The sequence below is a fragment of the Arvicanthis niloticus genome, chromosome 15 (genome assembly GCF_011762505.2).
Source record: "Arvicanthis niloticus isolate mArvNil1 chromosome 15, mArvNil1.pat.X, whole genome shotgun sequence".
NCBI classification, from domain to species: domain Eukaryota; kingdom Metazoa; phylum Chordata; class Mammalia; order Rodentia; family Muridae; genus Arvicanthis; species Arvicanthis niloticus.
The window spans coordinates 66,950,078-66,972,193 of record NC_047672.1 but is presented as its reverse complement, the minus strand read 5'-3'; the positions used below and the strand labels follow the sequence as shown (position 1 = coordinate 66,972,193).

The 22,116-nt window shown below is 36.7% G+C and overlaps 1 protein-coding gene across 6 annotated transcripts in view; it reads right to left on the bottom strand.

Annotated features, from left to right (window-relative positions):
* Cacna2d1 (calcium voltage-gated channel auxiliary subunit alpha2delta 1) overlaps window positions 1–22,116 on the bottom strand; it is a 395,918-nt gene that overhangs the window by 60,931 nt on the left and 312,871 nt on the right. For all 6 annotated transcript variants that reach the window (XM_034518854.2, XM_034518855.2, XM_034518856.2 and 3 more), the window contains exons 11-12: window positions 6,823–6,981; window positions 5,074–5,178 (exon numbers count right to left, since the gene is read on the bottom strand). In XM_034518854.2, coding sequence (XP_034374745.1) covers window positions 5,074–5,178; window positions 6,823–6,981 — 264 coding nt within the window. The remainder of the gene's footprint in view (window positions 1–5,073; window positions 5,179–6,822; window positions 6,982–22,116) is intronic.

Sequence of the window (22,116 nt, the reverse complement as noted above, 5' to 3'; positions counted from 1 at the left end):
AAATCTTAGCTGTAGTAGTACAGATTGTGATGATTACATCATTCATTACCATAGAACACGGTCGTCAGTCTAACAAGTCACTTTAGGTCATAAGCCTTTCCTATATCAGGAACGCCAAATGGCTAAGAACACCTTTCTAAATAAAAATTTGGACATCTATTTATTGTACACAACAGCAGACTTCAATGCTAAGGAGTTAATGTCATATGTTAACTCCACTTTAGTTCCAAAGGTCTAACAGACGCAACAATTTAACTTATGCCTGCCAAATCTGATCAAGTAAACAACATAAAACAATTGTTTAAAAGAAAAACATGTGAGTGTCAAAGCTTTCACACACACCATCTTAAAGAGAGGCTCTTAGAGTCTCTTCGGTATCTTGCAGATGCATGGACAGCGTGGATCCATGCCTTGGTATCACACTGGAGCCCTGCTAACTCTTGTAATGAATCGTTTTCATATTACTGGATTATAAAAAGGATTGTCAGTTCCTCTGTTCTCAGAATACATGTCTTGTACTTTATAAAGTAGGCTAAAGCTTCAGGAACAAGGAATTTCCAAGCAATCTGCAATCCTATAAAGATTATCACCAGCTGACTTCAGGATATGCAAGATAGTGATTTTTATCAGATATTCTTTTTGGATAATAAAAAATACTTTACCATCACTAATGATGAGATTTTAAAAGAACCTTGTGTATTGGACAGACGGGGGTAAAAAGTACCATCAAGACAAATCACATGGACTTCCCTACCTTCACGAAAGGTACATGAAGGAGTGTAATATCATTTTTTGTTGTTGTTGTTGTTGTTTTCGAGACAGGGTTTCTCTGTGTAGTCCTGGCTGTCCTGGAACTCACTCTGTAGACCAGGCTGGCCTCGAACTCAGAAATCCACCTGCCTCTGTCTCCCGAGTGCTGGGATTAAAGGCGTGCGCCACCACTTCCCAGCAATATCATTTTTACTACAAGCTCCAATCATATAGGAAAATACTATTTGAATGGTATCAACTTAAATGAATTACAAATCTATTTAATATTTTCTGACATCTGTGATGTTCTCACAGTTTGACTTGTATTCAGTATATACGGGACATGTTTGTAAGAACTGAGCAATTACTATGAGCCAAGCACTATGCTATTGCTATGAATTCCACAGTATGCTCACAGACCATGCCATACTACTTCATCAAGCTTCTGGGATAAATAAAACCTCAAGATAACATGTCTGCATATAATGCAAGTGGTCATCTGGTGTAACGGAAACGAAACAGAAAGAAGGTGCTTTTAACACAGTGTCAAAGGTTTTTCAGGATAAAAGGACCACTCGAGAGAGATCCCTCTGGGAAACAATATATAAAACAGAGTTTTAATCAAAACAAAAGGCAGCCATGGAAACAGCTAGACCAATAGCCTTTTCTAGCAATGTTATATGCTTGAAAGATTCCAGGTTGACAAAATATAATTATGACTAAAACATAGTTCAAGTCACTCTGTGTTTCTAAAGTTTACATACTATTATATTATGTACTTGGTACTTAAGGTGATATATATATATATATATATATATATATATATATATATATATATTTTACTTAAAATCTGCAAAATGCACTAAGGTGATATACCTTAAATATGAACAAAATGTTGCTGGTAAGCATTTTATTAGTGTAGAGAATAAACTGTCAATCTTAATTTTATTTTAAGAGAAATAAAAGTGAAGCAAATGGTTTTGGAAACAAAAATATATACACATATCCCAACACACACCTGCACAAAACATTCCACTTAAATTGATAATTTCTCCATAAGGTAGGTCAGCACTGCATTGTTTCAAATGTGTCCTGACTCTAGCATAAACCATATTGAGATTTATAAACAAAGGTATATTGCTCTTATTCAAAAGTTCAACCAAGAAATGGTTGAAAGTGCAAAAATATCCAAAATAAAAGATTTTAGGAGCACAATGTAATTGGTAAATGACATTCAATATTTTATAAGCTCAACCGCCTTCATTATTGATGTCAGAACACTTTTCAACCAAGGCTATAATTTTGTCTGATGGAGAAGGAGGACAAAAAGAAAGTAGAAAATAAAACGAATTATTTCTTGTAAAATTTCCTACTGTCAGTTAAAAATAAAGGCAGTTTTTACTGTAAACCCTGATATGCCTTCTGTCATTTGTGACGTGATGTAGACTTTTGCAGAAAACAGAGACTGCCTTTCTACTTGGCAGTACAGAAAAGAGTTCATCATATTTAAAAGTAAACCTCTAAAATTTTTATAACACTGAATATTAAGTGATTTTGACATTAGTTGAACATTCCTTAGTTTGAAATTATTTCACACTCACATTTTTATTTTTTGCTAGATACTTTGAAATGTTTATTACAATAATTTTGCTTGCCTTCTTTCTAAAATTAAATTCTGAAAAGTAAGTGAAGTAGGAGAGAATTGTTTTCTACTTAGAGGGGTAGTGTGCACTGCTAATGAAGCAATCGTTGCCATCCTACAGAAAAGCAAATATGTTTGATTTTACAAGTCCTGGGAATTATCTTTCAACTGGAAGTCTGGTTTGACTTTCCTTTACTCATTTGTGTGTTCTTGTTGATGGAGCTCATTTGAGCTTTGGCACCATTTTTAAGGAGGTCTTATACACATGGGTGAGCCCTAAGGAATGTCTCTGCTTCAGGTAAAGATTAGAAAGTGTGTTTTAATTTGGAACAGCTGTTCCCGAAGATTAACATGGATTCAATTTTAAATCTCTGCCTATCTCTAATCAGGTAGATGGATTCCCAAGAGTAGTGCATTCCAGAAAAAGAACCCAAACATTTTGTTCTAATTCTCAAAGCTTTTGGCTTCATTAAAGTGTGCTGTGTATCTACAGGCTAATTCATCAGCTTCCCAGACATCTTATCACACCTACCTGGGCTGCTGTGAATGGCTTTTGAGTCACTGAGATGGAAACTGAATGTAAATAAAGCATTCACTGGGCATGTGAACGCCACAAGTTCTTGGAGGGAAACGTACAATGAAGACAGTAGTTTTCAGTAATTTTTTAAAAGGTCACTAATTTTTAAGACCTTATAATTTTTATATATTTAAGTTCTTTCATATTGTTGTGGTATAAACACACTGTATGAGATACACCCTCAGCATATTTTAAGGAAATATATTTCAGCTCATGTTTAGGCCATCTTGTTAGTGACCCTATGGGTGCAGCTTCTGACATTACTGGAAGACACTCTCTTACAGCACCTGTCTTAAGCTACTGGCTGTTACAGTCTTTACACAACCTATTCCACAATGTATCCTGAGGAAAGGGAAAAAAGGGGAAGGTATGATTATAGTATAATCTCAAAACAAAAAATGAAGCAATAAAAAAGCATCTAAAACAAAGTCATGGTTTTTACAGTCACAAGCCATAAGACAGCTCCCTGGAGTCACCATGCAAAACTGAAACTGTGTGTGCACAGATTGAACACAAGTTGATTATCTGTCGCTCTTTCTCAGTCGCTGGCAACTTCCTGATCCTGTGAACTTGACTATGCTGATAGCTCATGTATGTGGAAACATATTCATTTATTTGCAAGTATGTATATGAAGTTTTTTCACTAAGCATGCTATCTAAGTTCAACTATGTTACATACGACAGAATTCCCGTTTGTTGAAGATAATTAGCATTTCCCATGTGTGTGGCATGATTTACTTATGTATTTGCCAAAGGATGACCAGCTTGTGCCTATAGCCTACATTTAGAGTAATACTATGATCCATATCGATTTCATTCGTGAGCCCTATGTATTTACAACCATCTTGTCTGTGAACCCTGTATTTACATCTGTCTTCATCACTTCTCCTCCCTCCAAGACTTCCTGTTAATGTGGCACACATTCCTTCTAAAACTCATGGGTTCTAGTCCATTAATTATAATTGTCACACACATACGTTTATAAATACAACCAGCTGAAGAAATTTTATCCTGCTCTTTGTGATTAGTGTTGACCTCTTGGGGTGGGCTAACTTCTCCAGGTTTCATACCTGGAATGTAAAAGACTGATTCATTCTCTCTCTCTCTCTCTCTCTCTCTCTCTCTCTCTCTCTCTCTCTCTCTCTCTGCAACTATCAATTGCCATATGGCAATCTTCTCTTTAATATATGCCAAAATATATGTATGTGGCTCAAATACTATTAAACCATTCATTGGAGCTACTGCTAAGGCTTATTTTCCCCAAAAGTAAAACTGCCCATCAGAAAAAAAAAAAAAGCCAGGTATTGTTACACACACAAATGGAGCAGCAGCTATCTGGGGACTGAGCAATGATGTAGTTTTCATTAGGATAAATTTATAATTTTTTGAAGCACAAGATAAGACATTGTATCTTCCCCCTATGACTTTTACGATAATCATTTAGCATTTTAGGAAAACGTGTTGATGATCAGTAAGAAAACAGATGAGAACTCTTGATAAGACTCATGGGTGAGCAGTTACAGTCTTATGAGTTGTAGTGATATAGTAACACTCTTCACAGCACAGCCCTGAACCTGCCCTGCCTTGCCCCAGAAGTGCTGCACACCTGAAAAGGAACGTAATCCAACTGTAAAGCACCGATCTCCTTAGCTTTTGGGATACAGTCTTCTTTAAATTATTATAACAATCAAAGCATTTATCTTAAATCATCCATAAAACTCATTTTCAAGCAGGCTGCATCTTTTTGTTCTTGTAAATTTTTTTCACAGATTTAAAAAAAAAATCTCTATAGATATTTCTGGTGCATTTAAAATGTCAAATCTTCCTATCAATTTCAATGATTAGGAGACATCTCTCATACTCTTCTTATTTCTCCCTTTTGATAACATAAGAATCAAATGGAACCAATAAATCTACAATATATGTCTAATATATTTGTAGCTTTGTGGTTGGTTGCCTGAAAAAAAAGTTCCATTTTACCAGCAGTACAGTTTTATAACTGCAAGTAACATTTTGGAGAAAAAATATTTCTCCTCACTACCACCAGCTATCTTTCTGAAAACTACCGACATATTAAAGTTAAATATTAGAAAATAACACTCACTTTTTTGTCTTTATTGTACTTAGCAAATATCTCCTGGGCTCTCTCTTCTCCTCCATCCGTGAATAACATGATGATCTTATTACAATTGGCTCTGGAAACATTATACTATTTAAAAAAAACATGTATATATGTAAATCATTCAGAATAAAAGTTAGGAAAAGAAAACAGATATAAAAAACATGCACATATTATGCCCAACAAATAAAATGTCTTTTCAGTATTATGTTATAAAAACAGGTGTGATGCTCCAGCCAGGAGTAGTCCTTATACTCGACTAGCCAAAAGTTTTAAGACCTCCTTTCTTTTAAACCTTCCACCAAATATCACTCCACCAGTGACACCTTCCCAGACTACTATGTTTTAAACCATAGCATGTTCCCAATTATATTCTCTTTACAATCCATTTTTAATTTGGTAACCTTCAGATTTTTGTTTGTTTGGTATTAGTTTTTCCAATAGGAAACAAGCCCCATACACGTAAGAGCCTGTGGTGTTTAGACAGCGTATGGCTCATAACGATATCCCTGTAACTCATTGTATTTGGACTTTATATGAGTAAATGTTTCTTCTACCTACTTTTAGAATTTTATAGCGGAATCAACAAATGATATTAACTTGACTCACACTTTGCATATTAACTTTTCAATCCATTTGCAGACAACCCTTCTCACTGTTCTTCCCTCCTGGGTCATTCACCTTACATTTTGGAGATAAGATGATCCCTTTGTAGTCCTCCACACAGTGCTCCTCAGGGCTCCATAAATGCTGCAACCTACTCCCTGAGCATCCTCCCCTATCTCTGTCCTCTCTTGACCTGCCACACAGATTCTAATCCTGCAAGACTCAATTCCAGCAATAAACCATCTTAACCTTTAAGGTCTTGCAAAGAACTGAGCATAAAAAAATGAATTAGCATCAAAGGACCTTTAAAATGAACAATTAATTTAGTGAGTTGGACTTCTTGGAGGTATCAAATTATCATCTTAGATTTTCTACTGTTATGGAATGTGTTTGCTTAAATGATGAGAAAAATGAATTGCGCTAACTTCTGAGTGCTCCACTTCTTTGAAAATGTCAACCTTCTCGCTTAAGCCTATCCAAAGAAAGTATAATATGAGCCTATCATGTCATTTAAAATTTCTAAAGGCCTACTAAAACAGAGTAATAAGTTAATTCTAAGCATAGATTCAATTTAAATTAACCATTCAAAGTGCTGCCACTTAAACATGAAATCACTATAAAGTTGGTGAAAAATATATATTATGTTCTTCTATCCATGTTCTCAAATATCACTGTGCAATTTGATACAATTTACGTAGGCAGTCAATCTGCTAAAGTCTTTGAGAACCTCCTGTAACTGAGATCATCAGCCTCTGCCTCTAAATGAGCAATTATCTTTTGATATCAGTAATCCTTCTGTAGCCCTCTAGCCTACCGAAGGCCAACACTTTTACTTTTTAAGGAAGATAAAACCCATCTTCTTGGGACAAAAATTAATGAAGACATTTTTCTATATTGGTAACAAGATCCTGCTTCATATTATCTCAGCACATTGACAATGGCATACAGACACTGGCAGCAAAAGCTTCTAATGAAGCAATAGTAACCCAAGTATTGACTAACTAACACATCTGCCACCTTAACCATGGCTCATCGAATATAACCAGTCAGCAAGTTTTAATGGTGGTCAGTAACTTTTATAAGAACGTCTAAAACCAGACAAAAATAAAATTGTCTATTGATACTTACATTAAGTAGCTGTTCAAATGCAAAGCTAAAGCCTTTCTTGTAATCTGTTATCCCCTTTGCGGTAATGTTATTCACGGCATCTTTCAACACCTTCTTATTTCTTACGTTCGCTTGAACCAGGTGCTGGAAACAGCTTACATCCTGAGCGTTGCTGTTAAACTGGAAAAAGTAAAAAGAAAATATACAAATGAACACTAAAATCAGCTGCACAGTTTTCACCAAACCTCAACTGCATGCATCTCAAACTGGTTGCACTGCTTCCCTTTGAAAAGAAAAATAAAATCCTAAGTAACAAGGGTGCATTACAGACCAAGTGATGGATTTTTCCTACTACAACCCTGAGCTTTCTGCTTTCTAAACCCTGTAAATAATTTTGGAATAGGACCTTTACAGTTGTCACATACTGAGAATTGATAAATGATTTGCTTGCACGGGAAACAGAGAGAAAGTAGAACAATTTTAACTGTCACTCACCAGAAAGGGATCCTGAGGAAAAGAAATGTAAGGGACAGACAATATGAACAAATGTAATTTTGAAATTATAGTCTTTCTTTGGGAACTAAACATTGGAAGCCTTCCTTCTAAGAGAACTGAGAACGGAGAAAGCCTTTTAGGAATATTACCCCTCAGAGACCACACAAATAGGATGCCTGAGGATCCTGAAGGCAAAATGGACACCCATTATAAGTGTGGGTGGGTGATGGATGCTTGTCTAGAACTGAGTAACACTATTTACAGCAGAAGTTCTCTGACTCTGTGAAGCTTTCGAGCAGTGCACTCAGTGGTGCCAAACAATGAGAACCAAACAGAGGCTGCCACACAATCCTGGATTCTAAGGTGAGAGAAGGTGTCCCATTGTTCACTGAATCTGTAACTTGAGTAGGATTGCCATGACACTGGAGTCCAGAGATGTGACAAATACAGCAATGAAGGGTCTTGAGAGAAGTTAGGGGGTCAGACAGAAATTAAATTGTCAAGGATATTCTCGGATCAAAAACATAGTTCAATAATCTAATGAGTATGTTACAAATAGTTATGCATCATATAAACACATAACTATAGAATGCTATTCTTTTTCTAAACATAATTATAAGATGCAGTGTAATGTTCATCTGTCAAATAAACATTTCATAGCAATTAGGAATCACAACACGTAGCCATGCATTCAAGCATAAAGCAAATTTTACACATACAAAAACACACACATACCACATATTTGTACACAAATGCTTATAAAGTGTTTACTATGAGCTAAAATAGTAACCACTTCCTCTTGGAAAATGTCCCACAAGACAGGCATTCCCATTGTCCTCGTGTGACCCTTGAGGAAACTCACAGGCAGAATTTAGATAACTTGTCTCTAAAATGTGCAGAGAGTGAGAGACGTTGGAACACTCAGTCCTAACTGGGATGTCTCCATCTAATCCCTCCCTTCAGGGTTCAGGGATTCAGAAAGAGTTTAAGAGCCAGAGGCAATAGAAAGCAAGAAGAAAACAAGGCCTTCTAAACAGAGCAGGACCAGCACACCAATGTACTCTAAGAGTCTGTGGCGGCATGCATAGAGTCTACACGGGCCTTTACAAGATAGGGTCCTAAAGGTAAAAGGTGAAATGGACACACAGCCTCATCTTTAACACAGAAGCTATCTCTGGGTGACAGCCAGCTCCAAATGGGGAAAAAAAAGGTTTTAACCAAGGTAGTCTCACTGGGGAAACAAACTAAGTCCTAGAAGTAGATAGTCAACACAAAACAAACAACAGCATCTTTGGAGTTTGTCTTGTATGGGTTCCCTGCCTGTATGAATGTGTGTGTCTCTGTGCCTATAATATGTTTCTCTGGCTCTTATTCTTCTATTTGTTTTGTTCTCTTTAAATTTTTTATGTTAATTTAGTTTTATTATTCATTAGAGACTGGCTTATATTTTTTAATGAGAGACAGAGTGTAGATCTAGATGAGAGGGGCTAGAGGAAGTATTAGGAGGCACTGGGTGGGGAATATAATCATAATATATTGCATGAAAAAATCTATTTTTAAATAACTTGTGCCTGGACACATAACTAGTAAGTAGTGAGCGTCAGCATCCAAGCTAACTGTTCTTTCCGATATCCCAAACTGCTTCTCAATAGACTATGATGAACAGTGCCTCACTCACTGAAGCACAGAATATTATACTCTGGGACACAACACTGCAAGAAGAGTGTTTAATTTGGAAAGTGAACGGTGGAAGAAATTCTCTTGAGAAATGACATTTCCGTAGGGCATATATTTCAAGGAAATGTTAGTGACAAGCATGGAAAAGAATATCCCAGGCATACAGACATGTGTGGAGTCCTAGATTTGGACTATGGGGAGCGGTTCCGGGGCTTGAAGAAGAGTTTAGCTTTGTCATACATGACGAGCAAAGATGCCAGGTCAGAGGAGCAGCTGGGGTTAGAGCATACGGCATGTTAGAGATATGGCAGGAAGTGGGAATTCACTGTGGCAGATGTTAAGTGGGTACAAAGTTGTATGTCAAATGCAGGATAATTTTTGTAATATCTGAGAGGCCATCTGCCCCCTCTTGGGAAATGCAACTCTAGTGTAAGGGTGCAGAGGCTGCTGAAGTCACCTGGTTGACAGTCCTTATGCCATTTAGGGGAATGGTCAGAAAAGGAGGGCCTTTGACCAGTCTGCAGGATGTCTGCTAGAGGACAAGTCAGGAACTGGGGAGAAAAACAAGGTTCACCTTAAGGTGAGATTTCAGCAGTGTAAGATAAAGAACTGGGGATGCCAAGATCTGATACCATCTAAGGCTGGAGGCATGAAAGTGGTCCTGGCTAAAGATTAAAAGGAAAAAAGAAAGGAAGAAAAAAGACTTCACCACAGAAACTTGGCCTACATCCATGTGAATAACAGTGAACCAGAGAAGGAATTCCCCAAAATCCTAACATTCTCTTCCCATAGAGACAGAGGGGGGTGGGTATTTCATAAGAGTGAAAGAGGGAGGAGGCAGATGAGGGAGAAGGAGGAAGAAAGGAAGGTAGGTAGGAGGAAAAATTGTGAGGACATATACATATATAGGGTCTGAAAAAAGCCTATTGATATTAGCCCTAGCTGAGGCACTTCCAGAGAGGAGGCATTTCCAGAGAGGAGGCATCAGTGTGTTCAGGGCAAATCTTCACCATGCCTTGGTGGGGAATAGCACAGCAATTCAGGGGAGCACTCATGGGGAACACTTGCTTGGTCTAGGAATCACTGTCATGGAGGCTTAAGAAGACTGAGAGAGGAGAGAAAAGGAAGAAAAAGATGGTAGAAAATAGAAAGGAAAAAACACAGAGCATGGGAAAGTTGGAAGTGTGATCCACACAGAATCCTGAGGAATGTGAGGTGATGGACACTTCCTTCTTCCAGGAAGCAGAAAGGAGTAGGTTCAGGGACAGGCTGCAGCAGCTCAGCCTGCAGAGAGGCATGTTGCTGGAGGCCTAAGATCTCTTAAGGAGCACAAAGAAGGTCTGGAGCAAACAGAGCTGAAAGAGGAAGTCAAGTGTCCCATGAAGATAAGTAATCCAGATGGGTTCTCTTTTGTATTTCGAACGGTGCTTCAGGTATTTCAGATGGATGATAGTAAACTTCCAATATATTTGTTTACTGTTTACTATAAACTCAAATGTCGAAAAGCATATCTTCAGTCTAAAGGACCTAGGCCATGACGGTATCCATCCCCTAAGAATAGAGACTCTTCTCTGATATGATACAGCTGTAGCATAGGATTTCCATTAAGAGAACGAGAGAACATGAGAAGTCTTATATTAGTGACCAAGCCAAAAATAGTTTGTTAATATATCACTACTAAGGATCTGAGCCAAAAATTAGATATAGTTTTAAGAATTATTATTAATTGAGTTACTTAAATTATAAATCATCATAAAAATACAAGCTATGCAGACGATGAGTACAGGGTAATAGATTGCCCGAGTCTTCCTTTGGCCTTGACCCATTTCTAAAGCAGTGAAGTATCTCATTAAGTCAGTTTCATACAAGTCAAATGAGTGTAAATTCAATTCATTAAGTGCAAATTCAGTGGTGTATATAGAAATCTTACAACTGCTCATGATAAAACTCATAAATTATGCAGATAAAAGAATTACTTGCAAAATATAATTCCCTATAGCTAAGCTTATTGTCCTGGAAAGCAATGGCAAATTTTAAGGAGTCCAAATTACATGGGAGTATGTTCCAGATATTAGACTTATCTGTGTTACTATATGTGTGTGTATGTGTATGAATGTATATATTTATATATATTCTTATTTTAAAAACCTTAAATTGCAGCCTTTAGTGAAGGCTTACCCGAATATTAATTTAAAACTATGCCACTATAGCATTATAAATTTTGGAACTTTGTGTAGTAACTGAGAAGATACTTTTAAGGACAATGGTTTCATCTATTAGAATATTTTTTTATTAATTTACATATATTCAGTTTACATGCCTATTGCAGCCTCTCTCCTGTTCTCCCTTTTCCCTGGCACATCAAGTCTCAACAGGACTAAGCATCATCTGCCACTGAGACTAAACAAGGCAGCCCAGCTAGGTGAAAGAGGTCTAATGGCAGGCAACAGAGTCAGAGACAGCCTCCTGCCCCAATTGTTAGGGGACCCAGAAGAAGACCAAACTGCATATTTGCTACATGTGTGTAGAGACCTAGGTCCAGCCCATGCATGCTCTTTGGTTGATGGTTCAGTCTTTGTGGCCTTCATGGGCTCAGATTAGTTGCTCTGTTGCAGAAAGTTAAACTCTGTAGGTATCTGATGACAACCAGCCTCTGCAGTCACTTGAGACTGGAAGCCCATGGGTGAACCTGAGTGTGTGGAAAGTGTATAACTGAAATCCATCAGCTCTTCCTCCAGCTCCTCCGGAGTGTGCACACTGTTCCCCGGCTCCCAAAACGTTTCCCTTCTTCATTCAGTTGCTCTTTGCAGGATCCTTTCCTCACAAAATCATTTTGCTTTAAGCTCACAGTATTTTTTCCTGCACAATTCTTTGTATATATCTTTATGGACTCTTCCACATGGTGACAGAAATGTGCACTTACCACTTCTACCTCTTTAGTCCTTGGAATTGAAAACTCACTAAATGGATCCATCAATCTGCTTCATGTTTTAAATGTGGGGTTTAAGGAACTTAGAAGTTGGTGTGAAATACTCACCAGTAATTGAGTCACCAGTAATTGCTGCTAAGTATAAAAATACTCTTCAAATAGTTATGATTAAAACAGTTAAATGAAAATATGTAGAATTCTTATCAGAGTTCAGCACAACTTAGATGCTAATTCATAACAACAGCATTGAGAAATTTTTAGTAAGATAAAAAATTCTGTGTACAACACTGAAATCAGAGCATATTCCTAATTAGGGACAATTCAGAAACACCATCAGCGTGAGTAAAGCTTTAGGCAAAGTTCACTAATTAGATGACAGGTGTATCTCAAGGGTTATCTCAGTATGAAAACCATAATGTGTTCATTTCAATACTTAAAATAATAATAATAATAAAACCTTTCCTAGAGAATATCATGTTCAAATACACATATCCAGTATTTCTACTCTATTAAGGCAAGCTTGTTTCTTGTTTGTTGTTTCTGTTTTTGTTTCTGCAAAGGCAGTAGCTGTTTTTGTTCTGTGCTCCTTACTCATTTCTTCATCCTGATACAACGAACTGCTGCCACTGGCAGATCCACAGCAAGCCAGAGCTGCGACCCGTCAGAGCAGCAGCCATCCGAAGCTTCCGGAAAATGAGCAGCTGCAGTATTGTTATTTTATGGCGCATAAGCCTCCCTCGGAAAGGGCAAATGGACCTGAAAACACTGAGATTTAAGGGAAAGGCACCTTAAGATGCTTTCTTCCTCTTGAAACCTCATGGAAAGGGTTAGTGGCACTTCTGTCTGCTCAGGTGTCCCTTCAGGTTTGACACTTTCTTTCATGGAAGATATTCTTTCTCCACCGACTCAAAACTGCAATGTGCTTTACTCATCAAACATTTTTAATAGGCAAAACTTGTGTTTAACTCATGACTCTGGATTTTGAATAATTGCTCAATAGCTAAACTATTGCTTCTAAGAGCCAAGTCATGTCTGGAACTGTAGCTGAAGAGCTCGGAAGGAGACCACTTGGTTTGGAATATAGATTTTTTTAAAATAAAAAATGTATTCTTGTAAGTTAACTACAATAAATAATAGGCAATGAGTTTATATCAGTTAATGAGCTTAAACTCATAACCTAAAATATCTTTCTACAATTTTGTAGTCAGAAATTATAGTAAAATAGTTGCTATTCAGAGGATGAACACCAGGTGGCACAGTAGGAAAATAAAAATAAAGACCAGAGAGTCCAGCTTCGAAATCTTGGCTATAACTAATTTTATGCACTGATTCCTGTAGAAAACATTTTTAAGTTTCACTTTAATTGCCATATTGTTTTGTAGAAAATTTTAAGCTAAAGTTCATGTCAAAAATTTATTTAGATCCCCTCTCCAAAAAAATAGCCAATAAATGTGGACATAGGTACTCAAGATTGACTTTTAATTGAAGGGTTTCAAGGTACCTCTACCTGGAAGTCTGACCACACCTTCCAATCTTCTCATGGTATAGATTGGTAATAAAATTAATATTACATCAGCAACACGGTTAAGGATGTGAATTACCTACCAGTATTTTCAATAACACAATCAAGATTTACGTAAAAAAAAAAAAAAAGATAAATTATAGGCACGTGTGGGATCTATTTAGAGGACCCGAGATATGGAATTAGTGAGTCACTGGAATGGAAAGTGGAATTAGGCAAAGGCCAATACTTTCTCTAGCTAATCTGGCAAATAAAACTAGTAGTCTGACTAGTAGTTTTACCCAGAAACACTGAGGGTTTCTTAAACTGCCCTGGCTTCAGGAGACCTGTGTTTGCTGTCCTGTGAAAAGCTAGTGCTTTATTTGAACTATGGGAAACTCCTCCTGGAGATAACTTTTGCTTCTGAATCTTTTTTCTCTACATGGATACTTATATTTTGTTTCTGCTATTGCAATGCTGTGAGTGGAAGCCAGGACTCAGGCAAGTCCTCTGTCACTGAGAAGTGAGCCTCATCCCCAATCCTATCAGCTACTCTTAAATTTGAACCTATAGAATTAGTCATTTATTATTTTATCAAATTTTATTTTAATGAGGTAATATAAAATTAATAGCATACTCATTTATAATTTCAACTGATATTTCAAGAGGGATTGTTTTTACTTATTTTCTTAGTGTTTAGCCATAGTGCAATTTGTAAGTCTCCATACCATGATGTAACAATCTGATTTTTCAATAGGAAATTTCTCCTTTAATTAAATATTATTTCAAGATCATAATCCATTCTGTCTAACAAATTTTATTTGAGCTACATTCTTATAACATCGTCTTTTACTCATAATTATCTAATGAATTTATTTTTTACATTAGTAATAAAATGCTTGTTTCACATTCATTGAGAATTATATGTACCAGGCTGAACACACATCCCCATCAGCAAGCTGGGCTGAGCTCTAGCTGGGCTCTCATCAGACAGCTTTGGAAACTGAGCTTATATGAACTAGAGAGTACTCAAAGGCACACAGCATCACCCGCTCCCAAGTCACCTCAGGTCACGGCATCTAGCATCTCTTTAAGGTCTAAATTGTTACATTTTAGTAGAAAACCAGGAAACAACCGCAGCGACACAGTACATTTTTCCATATCTGTCTTTCTATTAAAGGTTAGAACTATGGTTTCTCAGTCAAATTAAGACTGCAATTACCTAGTAGTTAGGACTGTTTGTTTTGGAGAGAAACAGAAAGAGAGGGACAGGTGTGGGGTTGCATGTATGAGGAGGTGAAAGGATGTGGGTGGGATGATTAGAATATACTGTGTTTCAATAAAAATTTATAAAAGAAAAACACATTCACCCAGAATCCATTTTTATTCCAAGTATAAATATTTATTAATTCACATTGCAATTCCTCAAGATGTTACTCAGATATCCTTCTGTTTTTTGTATAATTTTAGCATGGGCGTATTTTATTGCCTTTTGTGTGTGTGTGTGTGTGGGTCACAGTTTAGAGGAGCGATGCTACAAGGATCTTCACTCCAAACATGGCACTTGATTGGTCAGGGCCTGAAACTGACAATACAGTCCGAACAGTGCCTGCTGGCCCACTGTATAGAACAATGTATTCCTGGCCCATTGTATATAACAAAACACACTAATAGAGAATTTCTACTACTTAATTAAATACAGGAAAAGAAGGTTCTGCCCAGGTCCTGACTCTAGTAAACATGGCAGGCCCCCATCAAATAAATTTTACCAGAATTGTGTTGTTGCAATTACAATGTGTATATAAAATGATAATGCTGAAATGGGTCTTTGTATATAAATATGTGAACACACATAAAAAGTGTCAAATATTTTCATTTTGAAACAAATACTCTGATTAACTTGTTATGACTTATTACACTCAATCTGTTCACTCTGTTTGAAATGTTTACTGTATTGCTACATATGTACCAAGTATAATTTGTACTACATTGTATTAATATTTTAATACAGAAAATATTATGTAGGTTAATAGCACAGTTATTATTTTATTATAACCCATTCCATTAAAATGACTCAGAATTCTAAATTTCAACCATTTTATTTTTATGAGTTTTTTGAAACTTTCATACCATATATTTTAATCATATTTGTTCCCTCGCTAACTGCTATTAGGTACAGTCTATTTCTCTACCCATCCAACTTCGTGTTTTCATCAGAAACAAACTCATCAAGTAGAACTTGTGTTGATTTTATGACGTCACAGATACGGTTAGACACTGGATTAGAGACAACCTGCATCCCTGAAGAAAACCGGTTCTTCATGTCTATCAGTTTCCAGTGTCAGCTCAGCCAGAGGCAGGATATGTAGCTCACCTCCTCCTGCTGCTGCTGGAATTTTATCTGGAGTGGGCTTGTACATTATTTGTGAATGCTATCACAACTTCATATTTTGAGGGCTACAAGGAAGACTTTTAGTTCTGTAATTGTCTTCATTTACAAGATTTTGAAGCAGTTGAAACATGCTATTTTTCTCATTCAGAAGTAATCTGAATATGGCTTCCTAGCTCATTTCTACTGGATGATTATGGTTTTTCTCTCATCTTTTAGTTGACTGTGGTGCATCATGATTCTATAGCACTTGCATAACTGGAAGTGTAGACAGTGCTCTTTTGTATATCATAATTCCTAAGATAACGTTTCAGTAATATTCTATTACAAATGTTTTCCCCCTAGTCTTCTGGATACTTTTACTTCCTGGAGACAAAATCTTAATGATCACCAAAGGATCATACTCTTTGACCTTTCCTCTCTAACAGCACAGTGACACACACTTGTGAGTATGTTCAGTATTTTCATAAAATCTGAAGCTGATTACTTATTGTTTGGAAAGAAAATAGCATTCACAAGGTAGTCATGGCTGAGTTTCTCAAACAACATATTCAGTGATGTACACATGTCACATGTGTCTGTAATGCAGAGATGAGGAGGATTGTGGCCACATGAAACATATTTAACTCATGTTACTGAAATTTGTTAGAAGACGGACAGCTTGCACCGTTTACTCAGCACTGTTATGATTGATAGTAACTAATGTCTGACCACAGAGGTCACTAAATGCTTTGTAACAGTGGCACAAAATAGTGTCTTAATTTAAATGAATGTGTGTGTTTGCTCAAGAGTGCAAGAAGGTATAAAAGACACAGAGAAACAGAGAGAGACAGGGAGAGATAGAGACAGAGAGACAGAGAGAGACAGAAACATAGAAAGACAGAGAAACAGAGACAGGTGTGTGTGTGTGTGTGTGTGTGTGTGTGTGTGTGTGTGTGTGTGTGTTTGTCAGAGAGGGAAAGAAAGAAAGACAGACACACATAGAGAGACAGAAAAAGACAGAGACACAGAGAGACAGACCATAAATACCATAGTGCAGGTATGGATGTTAAATTAAAAACATGGGAGTTGTTTCTCTCCATCCCCCTTCATCTAGGTTTTGGAGATTGAACTCGGGCTGGCAAAATGTTTTACCTATGGAGCCATCTTAAAGTAAGAAGCATAGATTCTGGCAGAGAAATAAGGATATTGAAAATAAGCAAAAGACAAATATTTATGACATACTGGTTGGAGAGAAATGACATACAGAAATGTGAAGTGAGGTGTGGGGGGGATTGAACAACATGGCAGGATAGCTACAGAGGGATGCTCTCCAGGATGTGCTGGTCCAGGAGGTTGAGAGGTAGCAAAGAAACAGGTGCTGAACTGATGTGGCGATACGCAGATAAGACTTGGAAGCAGTGAGGTGAAAATCTCAATGAGCAGATTTTGTTTATAACCTGTACATATCTAAAACATGCATCACATTTCAAACAACATTACTGACATCTCTGATGATCTCTTTTAAGTAGGAAAGGGTACCTGGGACTAACAAAACTGGCTAATGAATTAGGAACAAGGCTTAAAGGGATTGTATGGGGTTGAATTCAGATCCACTGAGGTCACATACATTTTTGAAAGACAAAAGGCATGTTTATATATAAGTTAACAAAAACAGCTGGAAAAGAAATTAGCAATAAGGCACAGAGTTAGCATAGGGAAAATATCACAGGGAAAAAATTGACTTTAAAATATACTTGAAAGTATGCTGTAAACATGGACTAATAAATAAAGCAATAAGATGATTAATGATTGTGGGGAAAAGAAAATGGCAATTATAACATCCGAAAGGAAGAAGAAAACTCATGCAAAATGTCCCTTCCTGATGAAGTAGCCTGCATTTTAAAATTGTAAAGAGGGAACAACAACAAAACCAACAAAAACAAAACAACAACAGCAAAAGACTCCATGCCTGAGTTCTTAACTTTCAAATGGTGCTATGTTTGTCCAAAATGTCAAAATGATTTTCAATTCCTTAAGAATTCGTTGAAATGGGATTTTTTTTAATTTAATAGCTAAAAATATATCTATATGGATCCTACTAATAAATACATGTAGTATCTAGTTTTATTTTTAAATTCATTTGAATGTTTATTTCACTAAATAACTAAGAACAAACACACTAATTTAAGCAAGTGAATAATTTTTGCCAGTCTGCTGCTCAGGCCAGCCAAAGTCATGCTTTTCTATAGTCAAAATTAAGAGAATAACTATCATTTGAAAGAGCTTAAACAATAAGTCCTGAAATACATGGAGTGTTTTCTTAGTACTCAAGGTCTCCAAATCAATCAATAACAGTCCCATTTTTAATAATGTTCACAATAAAAACACTTTTAATATCAAATTGCTCAGTACAAAACTGCACATGTAACTAAATCTCCACTTTGCAAAACCTTGGTGTGCCATATAATTAATGGAAAATCTTTATCCAGCTTGTCAACACCTTCTTATGAACTTACAAATTAATTACATTATCCTCCTCCGTCCTTTAAAATTAGATAACCTTCATTACTTTGTCTTTTTAGACTATGCCAAACATGTCCCTTTCTTTAGTATCTTTTTCATATTGTACACTTTCTTTATGGTCTTTTTTTTTTTTTTTAGATCGTTTTTTTTTTTCCTTACATCATTTTTAGCTTTTTAAATTTTTTTCATTATTCCTTCCTTCTTTTTTATTGAATAGTTTATTTATCTACATTTCAGATGCCATCCCCTTTTCCCATTTCCCCTTTCTAGAGTCCCTCTATCCCATCCACTCTCCCTCCTCCTTTTTGCTTTTATACCATTTCAATTACATGCAAGTATTAAGGTCAGTTCTAGGTTGAGGAACTAGAAATACAATAGATGCAAATAGTCAAGGAACAAGCAAGACAATAAACACAAATAGTCAAAGAATAAGCAAGACAATAAACAAAGTCACGTGATCATTATTTTTAAGGGCTTATCAGAATGACCAAAATATCTGAGCCTACTTTCCTGTCTTAGCCCAAAGTCATTTTCATGCCTTTATTCTAGCCTAAGATTTAGATTCCTACCAGGAATTACTTCTTTGTCCTAGCCTAATGTCAGATTCCTGCCTGCAGCCCATTTACTTGTCCTTGATCAATGTCAGATTCCTTCCAAGCAGCCCATTTCCTTTTCCTTGGCCAATGTCAGATTTTTGACCTGCAGCCCCAAAAGCTCCCCACATTGTCCCTTTTTTTTTTTTTTTTTTTTTTTTTTTTTTTTTTTTTTTATTTCATAAACAAGACTGAATCTGTCTTAGGTCATTCTGATAAGAATGCCTTCCTTACCCATCATGGAATATGCATTATCAAAAGCAATCCATATTGCTGTCTTAGGTTGTTAAGGCTCTCTGCAGAATTTTACCCTTCCTTGGCTTGCCAGCCTGGTAATTTAATAACTCTGCCTGTGGGGGGGGTCCATTTTCAGGTTCAAGCCATGTAAAATCAAGCTATATATGCCATTCTTGAAGCTTGACCAAAATAGAAATACTGACTTCGGGCCATGGGTAATTTCATCAACAGTATCTGCTGCATCAAAGCTCAGCAGAGAAGCATTGTTTAAATTCATAAGCTCAGTATGCAAAGTTAACTCAATCATGTACTGGTCTAGAAATCAATACAATATTAGAAATAGCAGTCTTCATTTGGAAGTCTGGTTCTAGACATTTTTAGAGACATATTTGGAAGTTAGCTACAGTTCTCTATGATGTTATATTAGCAAAAGATAAAGTTGGTGCAGGATCTGGATTTCAAACAAGTGTTAGCACATGTGTTAAGGCTCTTTTAATTGTCCAGTTAAAATTACTTTCGTTTTTTCTACAGTATTTAATGTAAGTTGCACTGATTGTACACCTTCTAATTGTGTTAGTGTGTTGAAATCCAGCATGTCAGTTAAGGAGGTCTATCAATCAGTTTTTGTTTTATTGTCCTGAGTATCACAGAAAGTTGGTAGTCTGAAAAAACTTGCAAGTACTAGAAGAAATGAGTCAGGCATTTAAGCAGAATTCTTTAAGCAGAAGCAAGAGGGTAGTGGGCTTGATTATTGCTGGTATAACAGCTTTAACTACATTAATTGCTAGCACCACTGCTTCTGTAATTGCTGTGACACAAGAAGTTAAGACAACTACTTTTGTTAATCATTTAGCAAATATGTTATTAATGTGTTGAATATACAAGAGGATTTAGATAGGCATTTGGAACAATGGATTGATGCTTTTTATCCTATTCAAATTATTGGAAGGAGGTTCAGAGTTTAAGAGTAAGGAGCCATCTTGAGTGTCATGCCAAATACCATTGTATTCATGTTAGTTCTAAAATTTACAGTGGTAGTCATTATAATTAGGAAAAAATTTAAAGACACTTGCAGTGTATTTGGCATAATTTTAAAAGACTACTTTTAAAAGTACCTGTCTATTCTTTAAAATACAAGGGTAAGGGGGAAGAACTTAGTTGCTTTTAGTGACCTTAATTCTACATGTACCTTGTATTGGAAATATCCCTTCTTCTAATTTGGATGCAAAATATCCATGCTCATGATTAAACACTTAGTCTTTAGCTGGTGGTGCTGTCTGTGGAATCCTTGAAGGGCGGGGCTTTGCTAGAGGAACTGGGCCATTGGTGATTCCTCCCAGTCTTCCAGGACAGAATGAGAAGCAACAATTCCTGTTTCCAAAGACTGGGAAGCAGCTTCACTTTTCATGTCTCTTGGCTGTGATGGACTATGTAGATCCTTAAACACTGAGCTAGGATATGTCCTTCCACCTCCTGTTGTTTCTTGTCAGGCATTTGGTTTGAGACAAGAAAAGTAACTTCATGTAGCAATCCCAAATGATTAGAGTAAAAGTAACCAGCTACTAAGAGTCTGAACTGAGTTACCAAGATCATAAAATCAAAGGCAGTGACTGACATGAGTTCCAGCATGATGTGGAAGTCACAGATAGCTGCTAAATAAAATCCTTGAGTAAGTGTGGACATACTGACATCCTTGTCCCCAGTGGCTTGGCATCTTCTTTGCACACACACAGAGTCACCAGTGATGCAATCATAATCCTTGTGGGGGCAATGATTTTTTGCTGGACTTGCTAGACTAGATGTGAGTCTGGTACAGAGCTTAAGATTCTGCATCTTTAATCATTGCCTAACTGAGTTGTCAGGCCAGGCTCACACTGCTGGGCCACAGGCTCCAATTAAAAAGCAGGGTTGTAGAAAACAATCTGCCTGTTCATTGACATAAAATGAGCCGTGGGGCAACATAAGCTTTTGCTGAAATCTAGATGGATGGGTATTTTATCGGATGTGAAATGAAATTACTAGCTGAGATTTCGTTGTGCACAAACCTCTCTTGTCAGGCCACATGTCCTTTATTATATTGAGCTGTGAGCTCAAGTATTTCTTTGAATGGTGTTTTGAATTTTGCAAGGAGGTGATGTTACTTTTAACCTTAAATTACATTTAAAAAATAAGAAATTATTCTATGCCAAACAGAATATAAAAACAACAAGACAAGAAGAACTTGACCTTGTCTGGAACATATAAGAAATATTTCAATTGGAAGACTGGAAGTTAAAGCTGATGGAAGTAGAGTTGCCCAGACAGCACAACTCATGCCCCAGCCCTGAGATGTCAGTTGATGTCAAATGGTCAAGTTGTGGTGGTCTTGGAATCTGAAGGTCCTACAGTTGTAGCCTGTTTGTAAGTTTACAAATTAGCTTCCTGCACTTTCATAGATAACAGGAAAAAAAGAATTCAAGTCCTCTGGGTCAGAGGTGAAGGCCAGTTTATTACTCATAGCAGAAGTAGCCTGAGACACTATGCATAGGACAGTCAAACACCAATTACCCTGAGTTGACAGCAGGAGGACCAGGAATCACTTAATGCAAAGGCAGTAAGATTTGCTTCAGGTAAGAAACTACAGGAAGATAAGACTCTGCCCAGTCATTAGAACTGCCAATAGCCCACAAATCCTCTTCTTCAGACAGCATCTTAATTACTTTTCCATGCAAACTTCTAGCAAATAGGAACCTCTGGTTTCACTACCCTGGAATATATACATTTTCAGAAATTTGATATTTAAAGCTTACACCTGAAAAAGCATATCAATATCAAATATTCCAATTGCCTATATGCAACCAGTAGATGAGTGTCAAAGAATGATAATTGCAACAATAATAGCTACAATAATGACTAAAATATATAAAACACTTTGCATGTAGCATTTCTTTCTGTACTCCTGATGCTATAAGAGATTAAATATGATTCTTTAATGAAAAGGAAACTGCCC